At 35.6% G+C, this 15,537-nt stretch overlaps 1 protein-coding gene across 5 annotated transcripts in view; it reads left to right on the forward strand.

The window, feature by feature from the left end:
* Positions 1–15,537, forward strand: part of STRN (striatin) — a 69,653-nt gene that overhangs the window by 17,883 nt on the left and 36,233 nt on the right. For all 5 annotated transcript variants that reach the window (XM_062572081.1, XM_062572082.1, XM_062572085.1 and 2 more), the window contains exons 3-5: positions 2,210–2,283; positions 5,485–5,563; positions 6,850–7,014. In XM_062572081.1, coding sequence (XP_062428065.1) covers positions 2,210–2,283; positions 5,485–5,563; positions 6,850–7,014 — 318 coding nt within the window. The remainder of the gene's footprint in view (positions 1–2,209; positions 2,284–5,484; positions 5,564–6,849; positions 7,015–15,537) is intronic.

Genomic DNA, 15,537 nt, shown 5'->3' on the forward strand with positions numbered 1-15,537 from the left:
TTTATTTTTTTGAGCTTCACTACGGTGTTAAAAATAAGGATTGCTTTTTGAGGTTGCCAGTTATTCAATTGTCTGCCTTTCCAAAGACATTATACTTTAGTTGGGTCTCTGTTTCTACTGGTCTGTGCCTGTGACATACAAAGTTACATCTTGTAAAGGATGAAACCTTAGATGACCTTAGTCATGAAATAAATTTAAGGACTTGTGACGTGCAAGACTACATAATCTAGGTTATCCTTTTGAAGTAAGGAAGAATAACAAAAGCTTTAAAAAATGTTCCATTAGGGGGAGGAACCGATTCAGAAAAACTGTACTATTATTAGATTAGCATGCAGATGGAATGAATAATCTCACTTTGCTGAACTGATTTTATAATGCCTGTAACTGAGAGAGAAGATACTAATACAAAGATAGACACGAAATACTACTATTGATTTAAGAGGACACCCCCTAAGAACTTTAGAAAGGACCATCAGCATAATTTAAGAATAATGAAATGGAGTTGTAAAAAGTAAGTGCCTACAGAGTAACAACTCTCTGCTTGTGAGATGTAAACAGATAAATATTTAATATTCATCTTTCAATTAAATTGAGTGTCCAGCTTTATTTTTGTTCTATTCTTGGTTATTCTTTTCTATACCAACCAGAAGCTTTTTTTTTTTTTTCCTTCTCCTTCACTTGCCACTAGTAGATACTTTTCAACTGCATCCTTTCGCCTTTCCTCCCTGGTTGCTGCTCAGCTGAGCTGGAGCTCAGTGCTCTAACTCTTGAGGAGGAAGTCAGTTCTTTCGTCTGTCTCTGTGGCTGCACCGAAGAGGCTTTTGTTCAGTCTGCACTTGCTCTTCTCATCCAGGATTAAATGGAATGTTTATTATAATAGAAATGCAGCTGGAATAATAGGAAACTGGCACTGTCAATACTGAAGCAGAAAAACTACCAAACATCACTTCCCTCAGCACCATTTCATTAGAAGTAATGAGCTTTCTTGATGAAATAGGAAAAGACAAAACAAAACAATAATGTGATGAAGGTATCCCAGAAGCAATCAAAATACTCAAGTAACTTGATATCATTATCTGCAGTCACTGTTGATATGGTTGCTCTGATTTAATGGAACTTCTTGCCTCATACAATTATGAAGTGTCACACCAAGTAACTTAAACAACAACAACAAATCTAAAGCAGAATTCCCTTATGAATAGGGAGCTAATGAAGTCTCTTCTCCTCATGGTGTAGATTTTTTTCCCCCCCATTTTGTTGTTTTTTGTTGCTTGCCTTGCTTTCTCTCCTTCCCCCTCATCCCAGCTCAGTACAGGGTGCATTGGGGCTGCATGCATACGTGCTTGCTAGCGGGTTGTTCCACTATTGCTAAGCTGAATGTAAAGTATTCCCTGAATTTTACCTTGCCTCCTATTCAAGGTAGGAACTAGTATGAGTACCACTTTCCTACACAGTTATGAATTTCTATAGAAGTAATTTTTGAGTCTTCTAAATTTTCATATTTGGCTGAAATCAATCATACAGTCAACAGTTATTGTGTATGCGTGAGAAGGAATTAACAGAGAAAATGCAGAAGGCTCTCTTCGTCTCAGTTTTTCTCTGTTACTGTATTAAAAAGACTTCCTGTTTATTGTGATGAATCTTTCTTAGTAACTTACATGTTCATTTGTAATGCTATACTACTGTGGCATTGTTGTGTGTGCCTAAAAGTCTGTACACACTGACTCCACAAGATGAAGCTTTTCAAATCAAAAGGCCTTTCTCTTTTTGTAGCTACTTTTACTGTTATCGTATAGCATGATCTCTGGGGTTTATTACAATATTACTTCTATAGACTAATTTGGAAGAAAAAATTTCAAGCCTGGTCAGGCAGCAGTGTAGTAGCTGTGAGAAATTTACAGGTGTGTGTGTGTGTGTATATACACATGTGTATATATATGTGTGTGTGTATATATATATATATATACACGTGTGTATTTATGTGTGTGTATGTATATATATATATATACACACACGTGTGTGTGTATAGTTCTGCTGAAATTACTTCATTTCTTAAAATTTGTTGTTTTGTTTTGTCTTGTCTTTCTTGTTGTAGCCTTGAAAGGAGGAATGGCTTTTTTCAGTGAGGACAGATGACATTTATGATCTACAGATATCCTTTAAATGTGCTAATAGATTGCCTTGTTTTTATTTTTTTATTTTCTTTCAGGGCTAAATATCACAAACTAAAATATGGCACAGAACTGAATCAGGGAGACATGAAGCCACCAAACTATGATTCTGGTAAGAATTTATTGAAAATGAGATTGTTGCTGATGTAAAAGCTTAACTATGGTTTGTGCAAGATATAATTAATAAAGGTCATATTTTACCGTTATAAGATGCAGATATTAACAATGCAGTTTGCTACCTCTTAAGATTGTTAATGGTAGAATGAATATTAAAAATATCTAAAATCAGATATATCTATAATACTCTAAAAGTCTCTTAATCAAATTAATTTAGTTTTAAAAAAAGAAAAAGAAACCCTTACCGCTTTTGAAGCGAGTGGTCTTCCTCTTGCTTGGTCATGTGTATGAGTATTTTGGAACAGGGAGGTACTGCATTTATAGCCATAAGAATCTTTTTTATTTATGAATAATTCTTCAGATGAAAAAGTTAACAGCAGTGGACATGCAGTATATACTACATGATTGTTTAATTACCTCAACAGGATTCCCGGAAAAAAATTCATTATACATACACATAATAAAATATGAATTAAAAAGAAGTGCAAATCTGAGATTAGGCAATTTATTTATAAAGTTACAGTGACCATTGGAAATGCATGCAACAGACTTCAGTGATGTACTGTGACAGGGCAACTTCTGACCTCAATTTCTGGAAAGCATACTTCTTTCTCCAGAGACTTCATCTCCTACTTTAGAAAAATAGATTTTTAAGCCTGAAACAGCAGATATTAGGAACTGGAATTACTTCCTTTCTTACTTCCCTCTACCTTCTGTGCCTTCTTTCAGGAAAAAAAGGAGGGGGGTATGAGAGTATTGGTTTGGGTCAAGCCCTTGAGGAGGAGGAGAAAGAGCAGGTGATATCCCCCCACAAATTCTGGTGCCCTGAAACTGCTGCTACAGGAACAGTACCAGAACCACCAATGCATGAAGGAAGAATTTAGACAGTCTGCAGATTTCAACACTTGTCATTTGGTTTGTGAAAAGGATGACCAAGTTTATTGTCATAGTTAACTCTTTAACTCATTGGATTCAAAATATAATAAAAAAAAAAAGCCAACTGATGAAATTTTACATCAGGCTTTTCCTGTCCAAGATATACTGAAGTTTTGAGGAATTTTTTTTCCTATTCATATCAAAGTCATCTTCTGAACTGAAGAAATCATTTAATGTAGTGTTACTCAAGTGGCAGACCCCATCTGTATCTGGATCACAAACAAACTTTGTCCTGATCATGCCAAGATCATGTTCCTTGTTTTTTATTTTCTCAGGATGCAGCTATAGCTTGTTGCCCAAGGTTTCAGCTGAGAAAGCATAATGCAAGGCCTGGATTACCCAGCAGAGCTGGTGCCAATGAACTACTCCAAAGTGAACATTAGTGAAATTAGTTTGTTAAAACTACATTATGCTGATCTGTTCCATTGCATTCTATGTGTAGCTATCAGAAATGTACATTTTTGCTCTGTATCGAATCTACAATGATTAAATATGCAGATTTAAGAGGGTGACTTTGTTATCATGCTCCTTTGGAGTTGTCCTCAGCAGATACTTGTCTTTTTCCCCCAATTTCTCCTTACCCAGTCAGGAAAAAATGTTGAAATGTTCTTAACAAGACTTCCAAGTGGGTCCTGGTTGTTGGTCTTCTCTATGATCTCTTGGGGAGCCTAGTGATACAGTTCTGAAGGAGGAGTTTAATCTTCTGATTAAAGGATTTCATTTTTCTCTCTCTCATGAGATCACCTGTCATTATATGCTCGTATCGCAGGTGCATTCATTCTCATCTGTAAACCACTGTTGTTATGAGCTGTCACCAGTTTTGAGGAGACTAAGCAGAAGAGAATTCTTAGCTGTAGATGTTTTCAACCTTAACAGTGCTTTTGGAAGAAAGGTTTTCACTTTCAAAGGGAATTTTAGATCAGATTTGTCTCAGTCTTGTTTTAGCTCTTATGTAGTGTGAGCTTTGACAGTTGTGCACTAGGTCCAGCTGTGCTCGGTTGTGTTCCAAAGATCATTGTGCAATTGATTATTTCCCACAGTTGCTATTGAATGGATTTGTCAATTTGAGGTGGATAGAATTCATATGATTCACTTACAAAATTTCATATAAAATCTCCGTCGGAATTTTGATTAATCTTTGACAGCTTCTTTGGTGTTTAATTCAAATTTTTTGAAGAAAAATGACTTCTCAGTAATGCAGAATAACTGTCCTATATCACATATCATCAGGTTATTCATAGGATTACAACACAGGTTTTTCTAGTTCTCTGGTTTATGCAATAAGACTGTTCCTCCTTTAATGTTTGGAACGCAAGGATTTCAAATTTTGTGGAGTCTTCTGTAGATAGTAAACCAAGATCTTTTATCTTGGAAAGCATATGCTTATATTTGTAATCCTCTCTCCTGGAAAACAAACAAACAAAGCAAAACCATCATATAATATGAAACTGTATATGGGATAAATCCTGTAGCTGTTGGTAGCTGGCCTTCAGATTTTTTTTTTTTTCCCAGAACAGCCACATGATTTTTTTGTGTGTGTATTTTCACAGAACAGTTTTATTTGGATCCATGTTTGTGGTTGTGGAAAATGTAGTGAAAATTTGTTCAGCAGCTTATCAGGTTAAAAAAGCAAACAAACAAACAAACTCTGCTGTATTTTTTTTTCTTTATTCTACAAAAGTAATACAAATACAGATAAACAAGGTTGATGTACACGTTATATGGTAAAAACATGTTATATGGTGAAATATTAAGGAGATTGGTTGGATAATAAAGCTTGTAAACAGATACTGTAGCAGTTGCAGTGGATATTGTTAACAGTTAAAAGATGCTTGTGTTCAAACTTAAGTTTTATGAGCAGCAATCATATTGAAAGGTTAATTCAAGTACAGAATTCCAAATTGTTCATATGATTGTATTCACTTAAAGAAAAGAGTAAGTTGGGGATTTCTGCTTTGGGTGTGAGATAGAAAGGAAGACACTGGTGACTTACAGAGCTTGTTGTCATATAGTAGGAGGTACCAGACAAACTGTTGCATATAAGTAGTACTATAATTATATTTATAGTGTGTGTGTGTGTGTGTGTGTGTGTGTGTGTGTTCTTTATTTTTTGATTGATTTTTGACATTTTTTTTTTTATTATTAAAACATTCTTAATAATTCTAAGGCAAGCTACATTTCTCTTTTTAATTGGATGGGCGGCATCTTTAAAAGTTGAACAAGGAAAAGAAAATATTTATAATTAATTAATCTTTTCCAGATGAAGGGAATGAAACAGAGATTCAACCACAACCAAACAGTCAGCTAATATGGAAACAAGGACGACAGCTGCTAAGACAGTAAGTATTAAAAAAGGAGTTGAACAAAGAATGAAAGGAAAGAATCTGTCAATGGAATGTGATGATGGTGACATTTGATTTTTCCATTAGATTTTTTTTCAAGAAAAGTTACTATGATGGAGTTCATTCACCTTTTGCCAATTTTTCCTTTTTTTTTTTAAAAAAAAAAAATTAATGTTTCAGAACTTCAAAAGAGAAATCTTGTCACATGAAAAACACCCAATCTTGCTTGCTTTCCATTCACAAAGTACAATAAAACAATATGCTTGGGAGAATAAGTGGATGATGAGACTTTTTTTCAATTCTTTTTGCAATTAAAACCAAATCAGAATGCAGAAGTAATTCTCTTTAGAACCATTTAGAATAAAAATAAGTGGAGTCAAGGAGGGATGAATTCTCTATTTTAGCTTGCTGTAGGTGCACAAAACACTGTTACCCAGAAGGTTAGACTAGAAGAATCTTTTGTTTTCGAATTTACAGTTCTTGTCATTGAAGCAGATGTCTTAGACTAGATTGGTTTTGGAACTATGACCATAATGAATTATTCACTTTCAAAGAACTTAGTCATGCTCTTTTGTTCTTTTGCTCAGTTACATCCCTTAGTTTAATTTAAAGAGATCTCTTTGTAGGACAGTAGCAGTACTGCATCTTCTACTCTGTAAGTCAGTCTTCCCATGCATGTTTCTCATTTCCTAGGCTGATAGTCAGATTTGGTCAGCTTCCAGTCAGGTAGCAAAAGGACAAATGAATATTCTCAGAATAAGAAAATGGCAAGACTAAATTTATATCAAACTTTATGTGTTATAAATAACAATCTTTTTTGTTGTAACTACAGAATTTGTTAGTTTTTCAGGCTTTAAATAATAGTTTTCTAAGGAATAATCTGACACTTTTTTTTTTTTTTGCTTCATGTTTAGTTTCTATGTGTTGAAGAATAAAATGGCTATGTTGTATATAGAACTGTAGTAATTTTTGTAAACTGGTAAATGTTTTAATTGAAAGTACTTTTCCATCGATTTTAGTAAATGAACGTATTGTATAACCTCTGACTGCTAGGCTCTTTGAATTTTTTTTATTTATTTTTTTTCCCTCAGAGACTGTAGAGACTGGTACTGCAAGAGACAAACCCTCTGCAGCTGGTACAGGATGATTTATTAGCATGTTTCATTAGCACAGCACCATACCAAGCTAAGGAACTGAAGAAGAGTTTAGAGAGTTTATATTTATGGATTTGATTAAATAGCTGGGATATGCATGGAAGATTACCATGATTTCTGTTCCTACAGGTACCTACAAGAAGTGGGCTACACTGACACAATATTGGATGTGAAGTCAAAACGGGTACGAGCTTTGTTGGGCCTCTCAAGTGATGCTTCAGAGAAGGAAAACAGAAATCAAGAGCCAATGGTAAATGGCACAGAGGGCCAGATTAAAGAAAACGCAATGATTGGGTAAGCATTAGAAACGACAGCATTATCGTTGTGCATAAATGCAGTTAATGGTGTAGAACTAATTTTTGTTTACTGAGAAGATTTCAGGACTCTTTCCTAATTAGAGATTAGAATATTTTTGCCTAATTTTATTACATCAGGTAATAAGTTGGATGCAGCACCTCTCTTAAGATTCATAGATCAAAAGCAGTGTGTTTTTTTTTCAGTTGGATGGCAGCACAAAGGGAAGTCAAGCCTCTCTGTGGTACAGTTGCTAAATGATTAGAGATCAGTGTTGTTTCAATAACAGCTTTTCTGTTGTTTTCCAGCTTTGCTGGAAACCTTGCTCTGTAGATTACAGGCTTTGCAATTCTGGTATGTACTGACTTTGACATGATAATGTCCATCAGGTAGAGGAATTTTTTTTTGATTAAAATCTGAAAGACATTCACTTGTAAATTTCTAATACCTGGAAGTTCTCAGTTTTCCACTACAAACTATACATTTGTATATGTATGCAAATCTGGCTGAAAAGAAAGATATTCATCTGTATTCTAAAAATATTTCTAATATTACCAAACATTAGTCAAAGAGAGTAAAAGCTTGTTGTGCTTACATTTGCTTTTAAGTAATGTTGAATATATAAAACCTTTTTTTTTTTCCCCATTTTCTTTTCTATGCAAAAAAAAAAAGTGGGGAAATTTAAATCTGTAACTTACTGTAGAGGCTTCAGGAAGCCATTCCATATGTTCTTTTATTGTTTTAAGATATTGTAGTTATAAAACTTGAAAAATGATACAGAAGTTTTTGTCCAAACAGTATGGGAGGTTCCTGTTCCCAATAGTTTGTACTGTCATCAACATGCCATCAGCACAGTTTCCCTTGAAGATTCTCCCTCCTTTCTCTTTTTCTTTTCTATACTAATGGGGCAGAACTCATACTGTTAAACGATATATTCTGTCTTTTCAAAAGTATTTGCAAAATTTCATTATACTCAGTAGATAGTTACAGTGACTGCAGGCCAATATGTTATATAAGGGCAGAAATTCATTGTTATGTAATTAAATTTAATGCTGTGTAAAATGTGAACGTATGAGAAAACCTCCAAGCTATTAGAACATACTGTGCTGCTACATAGTTGACAAGCCATGTCCCTTATGTGGGTGAGCTTTTGTTTTGAAGGAGTGCTTGATAGATTACAATAACAATTTTAATTCTATATCTGGTGAAAAAATGATTTCTTCTCAGGGGAAGTAGCCAAATAAAGCTCCTGTTCTTTTTCTTATGCTTGAAAATTGAAATTTTATTGAAATGTGCTTACTTTGGTTTGAAAAAGATGGAGATTTATAAAGAAGTTATGTGATGGATGATATGATTGGACAGTGGAGTTGAGATAGCAGTTTTGAATACACCTGCTTTTTTCCCCATATTCTTGCTTTCTGACTAGATCGTAAGTTTAACACTTGTAGTCTACTGTATGGCAGAGGATATTCACTGATGCAGAAAAGTCAGTTTTCCTTCCAGTGTTGCTGTACAAGATTGTCAGCTACAAGGCTATTAAGGCATACACAAACTTTTGTTTTTGTCTCACTGGTAATACATAAGGTGGCAGACAGTATTAGAAAGCTAGGGGGAACATCCTGATACACAGTATGTGTGAGACATGGCTTCAGGGTTTTACAATGAAAGATTTTTCAAGTGATCTTGTTCAACCTAGTCATGTCAGTCTTTTTTGACTGTTTTGGGTTTATGAGTATCAACTGAGATGTCTTTTTCTGAAAAGAAAAAATTGAGATTTTTATATTTAAAAAAAATCACTGGAAAAGATGAATCTAAGACTAACTTTAAATGTTATGATTTTTCTGGCTATTTTAATACACATTTGGATCATCTTTTTGAATTTTTAGTGCAGAAGGCATTCCACAACTTTCTTCCTAGCAGAGACTGCCTGTTATTTCACAGCTGTTTCATCTTGGGCTAGTAGATGATGTAAAATTTTATACTTCACTATTTTTGTGGTATATGGCATTATTTACTTTCTCTCAGCTGCATTATCATTTGCCTCTGAGATTTTACAGTGCAGCTTTATGGCAGATTGGAAATCAGAAAGGGGATGAGATACTGTTCTCAGCTCATACTTATCTATTTCCTGTCTAACCTATCATTAGCATTACTTAAGGATATATAGGCCAGCTTCTTTCTGTGGTTTATCAGTATTGAATAGATGTCTAAGATTTAAGGCATGTGATTCTCACTCCTGATTCCAGCTGGAATTCTTGCTGAGTGTTTAGAACTTCTTCAGCTCATCATCTGAGCATGTACTTTCTTACCTTGTTGGCGGAAGTGGGGAAAATTCAGGTGGCCCAGCTTGCCTGAGGAAAGATCATTCTGTAAAGCAACATCACTAGTTTTAGACTGCTTCTCATGGAGGGAGAAAACATTAACAGTTCTTCAGCAGCCTCTTGTTATTCCTGATGTACACGAAAAGGGCAAAGAGGATTGGGGTCACAGCAAGCTTGGAATTTTAGAAGGTGGATAAAGAACAAGTCTCTGAAATTTGGTAGCGACAGAAAGGGAAAGCTATGGTGAGAGACTGGAAGAACAGGAAGAAAATCACAGCTTTAGTGTAATCTCCAAAAGGTTAACGGCATGTGTGGGTTTGCCAGGATCACTGGACATTGGGACAGCTGCAAAGTAAAATGCAGATGGAAGACATAGGCCGTGACTGTACAAACAGTGATGCTCTTTGTATGAGAAAGCTTTCCTACTACAGTAGAACCATATGAACTGCTGAAACCAAGGCAATTTGACAAATTTTGTAGTTCAAAACCTTTAATGTAGAAAACCTTCATATCGAATACCTGCTGCGTGGAAGTAATGGTCAACCTGAGGATGTTTTAATTGTCTGTGAAGAACACAGTTCAGGGCAAAATATAATGCATGGAAATGAGTCTAGTTTAACAATGAATATCTGTGTTAATGAGAGGAAATGCAACACACAAAACATTGCTGATTCGATTGGTCTTGGGAGAAATACATACTACCGTAAACCCAGACTGGACTGCAGGTTTCATAAGTCCGATTTTTAAAAGAATATGTGCATGGAAGGGAAAATGTGAGGAAGTGGACTAAATGGAATGAGGAAAGAGAAAGTTTGTGGATGAGACACAAATAAAAACAAGTCAATAGGAATTTGGAAAGAATGTGGGCGAATGTGATGGAGAAAACCTATCAGAGTGGAAAAAATAGCACAGTGAAGAACAGAAGGGAAAAAAGGATACAATGATGCGTTTCAGGAACATAGTGCACATTAGGCTTATGTATTCATAAAAATTTCTTCATATAGGAATGTGAATTATAGAAGGAACAGATTGGCTGAACTCCTACCATATGACTGGAAAGCTCATTCGATAAATTCTGAAGAAAGTAAAAAATGGTATTTCATGCTGCCATATGGTTATCTCTTTGTGAGTTGAGAGGGGACAACAGAAAAGGGGAGCAAATTTTCCATTTTGCTTTGAATATCATTACTGGTAATCAACTAATACCTTCTCAATGAAATTAAAGTGGTGGAAAAACAAAACACCAAAGAGCTGACATAGTTTGGATCTTCTGATTCTAGCAGAGTTTCTGTGCTGGCCCATCAAGCTGTTTATGGTGATTGCTGCTGCTACTTGACCTCAGCAATATCACTGATCTACTGCTGAGCTTTCAGATGCACATTTTTTTGAAATGCTGTTATTTAAGGGTTAGTGCTGGCTTTAGTCCTCTGATCAAGGGCTGTGTGAAGTATATACTTCTTGGCAGGCAGAGAGGATATTCCTCTTCCCCTCAATTCTCTGCTTTCTCTTATGAATTTCAATGGAAAAAGTCTGCTCTACTAGAACTTGTGTACTTCCTTTAGCACCCAGGACCTGGTATGTGGAGTACTTATTGACAATAAGCAGAGTCTGCTTTTAGGAGAGACTTGTGAGAATGTTTGGTTATTGTCAATATTGTCAAGCTGCTGCTGTTTACTTCAGCATCTAGAAGCTTACAGCCTTGCTACTGCAGGGCAAATACTCAGGACAATAATCTTTATTTACAGCAGATGAAATGTAACTCCCAATTCTGCTAGTCTGGAGTTAAGAAAATTGATCTCCATCTGATCTCCTCTCAGTTTAATGTTGGATATCTTAGAAGGTTGTGTTTACATTAGTAACCTTTTTTTTTTTTTAACCACTTTAGTTATCTTTTCTTTGGTACCAACTACTTGTTACATGATAATTCTTCAAATCCAACTCAAATTCTTTTCTTTCTATTAGGTAAAGTAGCTTCAGTCTTTGTGTGTTTCTGCTACACCTGTAGCCAAATACTTGTATTCTTACACTACCTATTTATTTGCTGATGTACAGATCCTCATGAAAACTTTAGCACTCAAGACATCATGTGGATTTCGAATGTGCCCTGGAAGATTTTGATTCCATAAATGAAACATTATTTTGATAACCTGACATAGATATAGCCCTGTTTCCACTTATTTCATGGAATTTAAAGGCGATCTCTTTTCAGTTTCTTCAAATCAGCTCACTTGCATTACAACAGATAAGTACCACTTGGCATGATTGGACTCAAAACTACATACTAAAATAATAACTTTACATTAACAGTTGAAATTCTTAACACCTGCAGTGAGAGGAATGGGTCCTTTCCCCAGCAAATTTGAACACAAATGAAAGCCACCTCTAAATGTCAGTTGTAACTTTGAAAACATGAGAGTATTTAAGTACCTTCAGTTCATCTATTACCTCATTTTTGATTGCTTCACCTTTTTGACCGAGACTAAAGAGTCAGTTTAGTTCGTCTTCTGAAGGTATGTATTTGAGTACTGCTTGATAGGAGTAAAAGAAAATCTAATGAAGCGATACAACTGGAAAGGAACAAGAAAATACTAAGCCTGTCTATGTATTATAAACACATGTGCATATGTATATATAAAAACATTATGGATAAATTATCTGAGCTCTTGCTAAGAGTTTGATTAGAAGGCTTTTTAAATAGCCAATAGAAACTTTTTAAAGAAAAATTAAGCCTGATTGAAATATCAGTCTCTATCTAAAACTGATCTCCTGCCTTTCCTCCCCTGCCATGGAACCACATATTGTTTCTATGGTGTATATTTTACTTGAGCAGAAAACCAACAAACCTCAAGTAAAGTATTTGAGAGCAAATCTCAAGATGTTTTCAGAGATTAGAATTAAACATTTTGAGACACTATCTTTCTCATAAACAATAAATCATTCCAGTTGAGACTTTAGCAAGTGAACATCTTTTTACACTAGAAGACCCTGAATAACTCTTGCTTCCCTAAATCCTATTAACACTGACACATTTAATGAAACTGCTGCATACTGGCTGATGAATGTGTATAGTCTTATGAATGTTGTGTGTTTACTCACTTATAAAATGGTTTATTGGAAAAAGATCTTTGACTTTAATAACTGGAGGTATTAAAGAGAAAGATATCCAGAATAGTGTGCAAGCCTAAAATACTAAATTAGAAAAAAATGTGAAATCTATTTGCCTTTTTTCCTTTATTGCTGTTTTCCCACCTTTTTGCCTTGTGTCCTTACCTCTATCTTGCAGTGACCTAATCAGTGTTTCAAAGATAACTGGTTTTGGCCAGACCTAGATGCATTGAGCAGATGCATTGAAGCCGAAAAAAGATTAGATAAATTGGAGATTTATGTGAAGAAAGTAGCACCAGTGACAGCGCTCTTCACTTCATTGGCACAGATCTATGGCTTAAGGGGCTGAAAACTGCTTCTTGGAAATGTCACATAAGACTCGTAGCTCAGGAGTGGGGAGGAAGATGCGGAAAAGTTGTGCAATAGGAGAAAGAGAAGCAAAGAGAGGGGAGGTAGATGAAGAAATAACTTCTAAAAGTTACTTCAGTTCTTCCAATAGTGATGTTTTTTATATTTTTATTTAGGGGAAAAAAAAAGCTTATCTGACATAGTTTAATTATCTGATTAGATTTGGTAAGATGAGTGACCTTTCCTTTTAAAGTAGCATTCCTTAACAATTGAGGTTTACATCCAAACCATTTTGTAAGTGTTGTTTACCAGTCGTAGTATGTATTGCGCTGGTTCTTGCGTTGTGTGGTGTGAATTCCTAAAAAGTTTCAAAAAGATTCTAACAGACTGTCTGGCCTGTTCAGTGTTTATCTTGTGTGTAAATTTTGATGCTTGTAAGTGTCCAGCAGTTTCTGAATTGGTAATTTGGTATTTTCCATACTGCATTATGAAATATTTTGCACAGCATTTAAGATTCCTCAAAATATTTCTTAAAGGCAGTTGTCATTGAAAAGAAACAATTTGAATTTGCATGCATGTATTTATTGTACAGTTTGAAAGAGGTAACTCAATTAGCCACACAGAAAAGACTGTATTAAAACATGAAATAACAAAATTCTATGAGAAATTAATAAAAATTATGACCTTGCACTAACACATGGTTTGATGGTGGGAGGAAATTAAGCCAGCAAAAATGGCTCAAGAAAGAGTAACTTGTGTTGCTGTTTAAAGTATGAAGCAGACCACAGACAAAAAGAGACATTTGAAAACTGGGGAGAGGCCCCATGGCAGCACACGTGTATAACCGGTGTGTCGCGCAGCATCTTTGCGGTGCGTTAGAGTAGCTCTTGAAATGGTGGGCCAGGGCAGTCCTTTTCCTGGACGGGCCCCCAGAAACATTTCCCAAGCAAAGTTCAACTTGTATTTATTTAACTTTATATTGTGGTATTTCTTCCTGCTTTTGAATTTATCAATAAAATCTGTTGTTATTTAAGATAACTTGTGTTTCTCTTGGATGGGAGAAAAAATAGCCCTGTACTCATTCCTTTGGGAGAGGGGGTAGGACCAAAGCAGTTCACGGCTCTGTGGCCGGGCAGTTCACAGAGGAATTTATGAATATTCTCTGGACATTACAACATATGTTCTCTTGAGAGTTAGTATGGGGACTGGAAAAGACAAAAACAGAAATACTGAATGTGTTGGTTATGAAGAAAATACTTGTCTGTAATATGGCTATAGTCCCAAGTTAAAACCTGATTTTACAGTATACAATGCCCTGATTGTGTTAGAACAGGAAGGCTATCAATAATATGATGGCTTAGTTGCCAGATAACTTACAGGAACAGTGAATTTATTACGGTTTCTAATTTTTTTTTGCAGTCAAAACCAGGATTTATGTTAAGCTCCTAATATTAAATTTTGAGAGCCAATTGGATGCTGCTTGTTTTGTAAAGCTGCTAATATTTGGATGTGAGGGCCAACTGGATTTAATGTGAAATACTTTATCTTGAGCCATATGACTGTAGGGCAGAAAATGAAGAGTTGGCTGCATGGGCTGCTGAGGGCCAGTCAGATCCACAAGTGCGTTAAACAGTAAATGTAGAAATCATGTTGCTTTGATCTCATGGGAAGAGATTATGATTATTTTTAATTCTAAGGGGGCCAGGGAGTTAAGACAAAACTGAGTAACTGAACATCCTATAAAGTACAAATTAAAGTGAGATTTTTGGGGCAGTCATAGCTGCAGCAAATTCTGGCAACCTCATCCTCCTGAGGAGAAAAGTACTCATATGATTTCAGGAGGTTTATATTGCTTTAAAGGAGGTAAAAGTGAGGAACAGTGGATAGGGATTCAGAACAAATATCTGATGAGCACAGCGTGAACAAAGTCCAGTCCAAATTAGGCTGTTGTGGGATAACTGCTTTGGCAGCTTCTGTAGCTGCTCCCACTGTCTGGGGTTTCTGACTCCTTCTCCCCCTAGTTTTTCTTTGTACAGTGTGGCTGGGGAAGAAGGGAAGAGCACTGCCAAAGTTCTCGCCCTTTGAAAGTGCTCTCCCCTACGTAGGTTTGGATTCAGGACAGTTCAGTGAGTCTCCTTGAATTTGCAGGAGTCCCAGCATCTTACTGTAGTCTTGCACCACTCATGCCTGTGATATGACAGTTCCTGCACCAGTTACCACCTTGAATCCCCAGGTTCTTTGAACCTGTTTAAAATTTTTTTTTCCTTAGTATTCTAGACTACAAGAGCCCTGGAACTGATATTTTTTTCTAATATGCATTTTAAAGTAATTTCTTACACTGCTTTGTCTGTGAATGTTTTTGCCACTTCTGCACATCTTCAGTTGCGTTGTGAATGACCCTGTAACAGAAGCAAACTAAACAACTGGAAAATAATGAAACGGGCAAGCTTCACCTCGCTGTCGAAGTACATAACCAGATTAAGTCTAGGCATTTTCTGTGATACAGGTTACAGTATTCTTGAGTATTGCTTTTGACAGTAATATCTAAAATATGTTATGTACCACTAAAGGATGAAAAATACCATAGATAGAGCATTATGAGTTACTTTTGTTAGACTGTTAAATATATTAGGGTCTGATATAGGTAATCAAACTATGAGCTTAAAGCTTTTTTCTCCTGTAGAACCTGGTTGAAATATTCTGTCACTTCTGTTTTCTTCTTGTATTCCTTCAAGCTTTCTTGGAAATT

Source organism: Rhea pennata, chromosome 3, assembly GCF_028389875.1.
Source record: "Rhea pennata isolate bPtePen1 chromosome 3, bPtePen1.pri, whole genome shotgun sequence".
NCBI classification, from domain to species: Eukaryota; Metazoa; Chordata; class Aves; order Rheiformes; family Rheidae; genus Rhea; species Rhea pennata.